The sequence below is a fragment of the Gekko japonicus genome, unplaced genomic scaffold (assembly GCF_001447785.1).
Source record: "Gekko japonicus isolate JY-2015 unplaced genomic scaffold, Gekko_japonicus_V1.1 scaffold2681, whole genome shotgun sequence".
Lineage (NCBI taxonomy): Eukaryota > Metazoa > Chordata > Lepidosauria > Squamata > Gekkonidae > Gekko > Gekko japonicus.
This window is the reverse complement of record NW_015170971.1, coordinates 102,420-109,357: the sequence shown is the minus strand read 5'-3', so window position 1 is coordinate 109,357 and position 6,938 is coordinate 102,420. Positions and strand designations below refer to the sequence as shown.

Here is a 6,938-nt window from a genome sequence, read left to right as displayed (position 1 = left end):
GTGGTGGTTAAGTGCGTGGACTCTAATCTGGGAGAACCGGGTTTGATTCCCCACTCCTCCACTTGCACCTGCTGGATGACCTTGGGCAAGCCATAGTTCTGTCAGAGCTGTTCTTGAAAAAGAGCAGTTTCTGTCAGAGCTCTCTCAGCCCCACCTGCCTCACAGGGGGTGTCTGTTGTGGGGAGGGGAAGGGAAAGGAGTTTGTGAGCCGCTCTGAGACCCCGAGTGAAGGGCGGGGTATGAATCTGATCTTCTCTCTCCCTCTCTCTCCTCTTTCACACACACACACACAAACTTTAAAAACCCACAGACTTGACAAGGTTGTATTAAACATACGTTGGAGCACTGAGCTGTTGCGTGTAAAATCTCTGTTCTTAAGGAGTTCCATTTGCCACTCAGAATTTCTGCCATCTCTACAATACAGTAGCAACGGTGAACACAACACAGTTTGGCTTAGAATGTGTGCCAGATGGCGCTGCGATCTGCCTTTGCTAGGGGGGGTACAAACGCAGTCCTCTCCAACAAGATCTGGAATTTGGTAGTTCTAGCCAGCCTCCACGACTCTCCCCAAATAGCTTCCGGGTCCATATGCGGATCGCCCGCTTCTGCCCTGTGTTAAAGCACAGATGTGGAAATGGAAGAGCTTGATACCAACTGATTATCTTTTGCCCCAAGTGGTCTCTGTCTGGGAAACCTAGAACTAATTAACTCTTTTGCCTAAGATGCACAGGCACCTTAGGTTGAATGGCCCAAGGGCATAAGAAGGAGCCATGTTGGCTCTGGCCAATGGCCCATCCAGTCCAACACTCTGTGTCACATGGTGGCCAAAACCCAGGCTTGGCTTGAGGTGTGGATAGATCTGAAAGTCGCTAGTGCTACAGTTTGTGTTTCAGATGCAGTTTGGTGTAGTGGTTAGGAGCATGGACTCTGATCTGGGGGAACCGGGTTTGATTCCCCACGCCGCCACAGGCAAGCTGCTAGTGTGGCCTTGGGTCAGTCACAAGTTCTCTCAGAGCTGTTCTCTCACGGACAGTTCTCTCAGAGCTCTCAGCCCCACCTACCTGACAGGTAGTCTGTTGTGGGGAGGGGAAGAGAAAGGAGATTGTAAGCTGCTCTGAGACTCCTTCGGGTAGTGGAGGGTGGGGTATAAATCCAGTCTCTTCTTCTTCCTCCTTACAGAGGTAGTTTTAACCATTTCTGGACTGCATGTATCACTTTAGACAGCAGGCGAGAGCTAGTTTTTTTTCTCAATCCTCCCCCCACACCCCACACATGTAGGAGCCTCTGACCTGCTCCCAGAAATCCAACAATATACGGAAACAATTGTGTTCTAGAAAAGCAAAACACCCATCTAAGAAGGGGCCAAGTAAAAGCAATTGACTGCCTTAAACAATCAGCTATGTGATAGTATAAATAAATATTCAACATGGCGGCAGGAATGAGGTCAGCCGCTTTGGGATCCCATTGGGAGGAAGAAGAAGAGGAAGAGATTGAATTTATACCCCGCCCTTCAGAGCGGCTCACAATCTCCTTTCCTTTCCCCTCTGCACAACAGACACCCTGTGAGGTAGGTGGGGCCGAGAGAGCTCTCTCGAGGACTGCTCGTGAGAGAACAGCTCTGAGAGAACTTGGGGCTGACCCAAGGCCACACCAGCAGCTGCACGTGGAGGAGTGGGGAAATCAAACCCGGTTCTCCCAGATTAGAGTCCGCTCTCCTAACCACGACACCAAACTGGAGAAATGCGGGATCTAAATGACAAATAACTGAAAACGATCACAGATTATAATGCCGTGAATGTATTTCTGCCATTCTCAGCAGTCGATATTCAGTATATTCACATCCGTTGTCCAGTCTGACATGCTGGTTCTACAATATACTTATTGTACTCTCATAAATATCTGTTTTACTCGATGACTCAGCCTACGTTATACTGTCTTGTATGTCTTATGTTCATTGTATCTGGAGTCCAGATACAAACTGGCTGACTCACGCTAGACCTAAACTAGCGTTTTGGTGTGTGCGTTTTCTCGGTAGAGGCCAGGACAAGGGTCGACCGTGGTCCCCGCCCATAGCGGAGGATCTTGAGCGATGCTCTCATAGTGCGTTCCTGTGATATCCCACGTGGGCGCCTGAGTGTTACGAGCAGCTGCAGAATTTGCACTCTGGCGCCGGCCCAGAGAGTGAGTCAGGCAGGAGCGTGCACGGGGAGGCAGAGACTGACACACTGGCTGAGTGGTGCATAGTAAGGCCGTGAGCACGTGGGCACATCAGCCACGGCACCTTAGATTTCCCTCCGCAGTCTCAAACGGGGCGCCGTGGAAACAGAGGCTCGTTTTGGATCTCAGCCGGGTAGTGGTTAGATCCAGCCAGGTCGCCCAAGCGCTGGAGCTTGAGAATCAGACGTAGGCCCCCGTCTCTCTGCCTTAGGGGCTGGAGCTTTTGTACCCCACACACTTCCCCACAGGGTGGGGGATCGCCGTTCGGGGCACGTCTCCAGACTCCCGTCAAGGTCCATTCTCGCAATTATTCCGCAAGCACACATTCCATGCTCTGGCCAAAGCTCATACAGTCTCCATGACATCTCTTCCCTCTAAGCTGAGTTTTTAGTGTGAGCTAGCTCACAGTTTTTTAGCCTCCGGCTCACACGTTTTTGTCTTAGCTCAGGAAGGCTCGCTCCAGAGCAAACTAATGTATGCAGTAGCCAAATCGCCTGCTCACAACTTTAATGCCAGTAGCTCACAAAGTAGAATTTTTGCTTACGAGACTCCACAGCTTAGAGGGAACATTGTCCATGACATCTTGCGTTTTGGATTGTGTGCCAGATCGACATGTCTTGACCAATATTCCCTCTAAGCTGAGTGAGTGTGAGCTCACAGCTTTTTAGCCTCCTGCTCACCCATTTCTGCCTTCGCTCAGGAAGGAGGACTCCAGAGCCAACTAATCCATGCAGTCGCCACATGGCTCGCTTGCAGCTTTCATGCCAGCAGCTCCCAAAGTAGAATTTCTGCTCACAAGACTCCACAGCTTAGAGGGAGCGTTGGTCTTGACCGTCAGGGGCCTACGTACCTTCAGGACCGCCTCTCTCAGTGTGCCCCCGGAAGAGCATTACGCTCAGGAAACAAACCTCCAGGTGGTTCCCGGCCCGAGATAGATCCGGCTGTCCTCTACGAGGGCCAGGGTTTTTCCCACCAGGTGTTTGGTTGAAGACAGCGCCGGAACATTACGACACCTGGCCCTCTCATATATTCCCCCCCCCTTCACTTGTACCCCTCCCCGCAGGGGGCTGGGGTGCCGAATTTCTTTTTGCCACCATCCCAGAATGTTTGTTTTATCTATTGACATGTTTTGGGGCAATGTTCAACGTGGGTTTCAAATTAAATTATTTTTATTCTGCTTTGTCGTAAGCCGCCCTGAGCCCCGCTTGCAGGACAGGGCGGCAGAAAGGAAGGAAAGAAGAAAGAAAGAAAGAAAGAAAGAAAGAAAGAAAGAAAGAAGGCGGCAGAAAGGAAGGAAAGAAGGAAGAAAGAAAGAAAGAAATTATGGAAGGCTTTCACGGCCAGAGTACATTAGCTGTTGTAGATTTTCCAGGCTGTGTGGCCGTGGTCTTGGCCTTGTAGGACCTGACGTTTCGCCAGCAGCTGCGGCTGGCATCGTCAGAGGCATGTTATACCTCTGGGGATGCCAGTCACAGCTGCCGTCGAAACGTCAGGTCCTACAAGGCCAAGACCACGGCCACACAGCCCGGAAAATCTACAACGACTAAAAACATACATGTATGTTAGAATCTGCCAGCTGCTTCCATCCTCCCGCTGACGTTGACGCCGAAGTGAATACGGTGACAGAAGTGGGCGTTCTCTGGGTGGCTGCAAGTGAGGGCAAGTGAGGGCAGGGGCAGTGAGGGCCGGAGACGCTCCTTTGCTAAACCAGCTCCTTTCCTTTGCAGGGAGAAAAGGAGGCCACAAGGGCCGAGCGAGGCAGTACACCAGCCCCGAGGAGATCGACGCCCAGCTCCAAGCCGAGAAGCAGAAGGCCAAAGTAAGCCCCCTCCGGGATCTTGCGTCCCCCCTCGAGCTAGCGGGGAGGAGGCATGGGGGATCCCCTCATCTGCCTTCTCCCCGATGGGCCTTCCTGCGTGCTCGACTTCTCTGTGGAAACTCTGCTGCACGGTCCTCCCCTCCCCATGCTAGAGGTTGGCTCGAGAGAAACAGTGCGGCGCAGTGGTTGAGAGTGTCGGACTAGCATCGGGTGCGAATCCCCGCTCGTGCCACGGCAGCTCGCTGGGCGACCTTGAGCCAATCATGCACACTCGGGCTCACCGACCTCACCGGGATGCTGGGAAGATAAAAGGGAGGAGTGGAGAATTGTGTCGTCCACTTTGGGTCTTCACTGGGGAGGGAGGCGGGGCATCAGTGGCTAAGTGCGCGGACTCTAGTCTGGGAGAACCGGGTTTGATTCCCCACTCCTCCTCCACTTGCACCTGGCTGGATGACCTTGGGCAAGCCGTAGTTCCGACAAGAGCTGTCCTTGAAAAAGAGCCGTTTCTGTTAAGAGCTCTCTCAGCCCCGCCTGCCTCCCAGGGTGTCTGTTGTGGGGAGGGGAAGGGGAAGGAGTTTGTAAGCCGCTCTGAGACACCTTTGCGTAGTGACGGGCGGGGTATAAATCCAATCTCCTCCTATTCTTCTTTTTCCTATGCACCAGAGTAAAGAGGAATACACGAACATGGTAGATCTGCAGAATCCTATCTGTTATTCTCGCTAATTTATTGTTCTCTTGTTCAATGATTATTATTTTTTTTTAATCTTCTGCTGAGAGCTGCTTTGTTTGACCCACCCAGTCCAAAAGCTAACCTGCAGAGTAGTAGGAGGTGTATGTCTCTTTAAATCGATAGCTGGGGAGTACAGGAAGGATGATGCCGTTGCAGACTTCCTGCTTGTGGGCTTCTTAGAGGGAGCCGATTGGCCACTGGGTGAGACAGGATGCTGGACTAGGACGAGCCTTTGGTCTAACCCAGCACGGCTCTTCTTATCGTCTTAGGTATGAAGCGCCCAGCCCAAACCCTGCCTCTGCCCTGGGCGTGCAGCGTTGCTTTTCATACTGCTCCATCTCCCCTCTGGGGGGGGAGGGGGGAGCATAAATCTATTTTTGTTAGCTTTATCTATCCTGTCGGCATTTCCCGTTGCATCATTCGTATCTAATTCTTGCATGTGAAGAAATGCGTTTTTTCTTTGGAGGCTTGAAATGAGCGAAACCTTCGCCCTGGGTTTTAAAAGTTGGTTTTTTTCCTTCTCTCTGGGCAGAGAACAGGCAGGAAGGGGGGATGTCAGTTCAGTTGCTTTCCTGAGTTCCCTCAGCCCACCTTCATACAAATACTAATAGGTCTAGATAGCACGCCCCCCCCCCCCCAAGCAGGAAACCGAGATTTGGAGGTACTGAAGACTAGAAGGACTTCAGGGAGAAACTTCTGGAGAGTCCAGGAAAAGCTTCTTTGACCCAGCCTGACCTGGTCAGTGGGTGGGGAAAAGAGAGATGATAAAACTCCAGGAAGCAAGGAAGGAGGTCTCTTTTGTGCAGAGTCCATCAGAGCAGACCGAACTCTTAACTGAGGTCTGGAGGAGGCGGCCATTAGCCATGTGCTGGCACGAAGAGCTGAAGGAAGTCACAAGGTAATGGAGATCCTGTAGAGATCTGTAACTTCCTAAGCTAAGGAGCCTGTCCTGTATTTTGATATCTGATAGTGCACGTATAGAGAGAGGGGCAGTGGATTTGTGTTTCACCCATTTCTTTTGTATCCCTTGCTCAGTCTGATGCTGTGCTAAGAGTATGCTTATGAACGTTATCTTTTTAATAAGTATGTTGTCGAAGGCTTCCACGGCCAGAGTTTATTAGTTGCTGTAGATCAGTGGTGGCGAACCTGTGGCACGGGTGCCAGAGGTGGCACTCAGAGCCCTCTCTGTGGGCACGCATGCTATCGCCCCAGCCAGACCCAGACCATCATTAAAGTGTCAAATTCTCTGCCAAATAATTTTAAGTAAATGAAAGCATTTGGGATTGCTTTCCTTACTTTGTTTGATCATCTTAAGTTAATGTATGAGCGGTTTTTCTAAAGTAAAACCTCAGTATTCAGGTTAAATTGCCATGTTGGCACTTTGCGATCAATAAGTGGGTTTTGGGTCGCAGTTTGGGCACTCGGTCTCTAAAAGGTTCGCCATCACTGCTGTAGATTTTCCAGGATGTGTGGCCGTGGTCTTTTTAATAAGTCCTTTATAACTTTCGATGCTGGTAGTGGTTCTCTGTACCACACAGACCTCCACCGTCTTAGACACACTATTTAAAAAGGCGCGCCGGGGGAAGGCAGGCAATCGGTAAGCAGCTGTTCCTCCAGGGGTGCACAAGATAGTGAATGGTGCCCATGGTGACCAGGCGCCGGGCAGCGGGAGACACAGAGCCAAGGCCTCAGAACTTGGAAGGGAAGTTGGGAGCCGTGACTCTCTCAATGGGCAATTCCTTGCGAAGGTCAGGCGGTGGTGATGGGTTACCAGAGAGAAAGAGAGAGAGAAGCCTTTCCGGGTGTTGAGAAAACCTTGGAGGGCAGGGTGGGCTGGGGCCTGCAGCCCAGGTTAGGACTGTTCGGCCACATTCTGCAAGAGTCAATAGACACAGACTGTCTCTGAAGGAACCAAAACGTCTTGGGCCAGCCCTCATTTGAGGCCGAGCCTCGTTTGTTTTTTTCCCTTTAGCCGCCGGCGTTTGTCTGTCTCCAGCCCTCGACGGTCCATCAGTGATTTCCACACGGTCCTTCCAACCACAGTAATGCGTTTTAACGTCCACAGGAGGAAGAGGAGGCAGAGCAGGAGGGAGGCGATGGGGCGTCCGCAGAGCCCAAAAAGGATAAGAAGTCGCTAGATTCCGACGAGAGCGAGGAGGAGGAGGAGGATGA

The 6,938-nt window shown here is 51.5% G+C and overlaps 1 protein-coding gene across 1 annotated transcript in view; it reads left to right on the top strand.

Annotated features, from left to right (window-relative positions):
• The window catches only part of PDAP1 (PDGFA associated protein 1), a 17,413-nt gene that overhangs the window by 4,398 nt on the left and 6,077 nt on the right, over positions 1-6,938 (top strand). Inside the window, exons 2-3 of the mRNA XM_015418951.1 lie at positions 3,945-4,036; positions 6,832-6,938. Coding sequence (XP_015274437.1) covers positions 3,945-4,036; positions 6,832-6,938 — 199 coding nt within the window. The remainder of the gene's footprint in view (positions 1-3,944; positions 4,037-6,831) is intronic.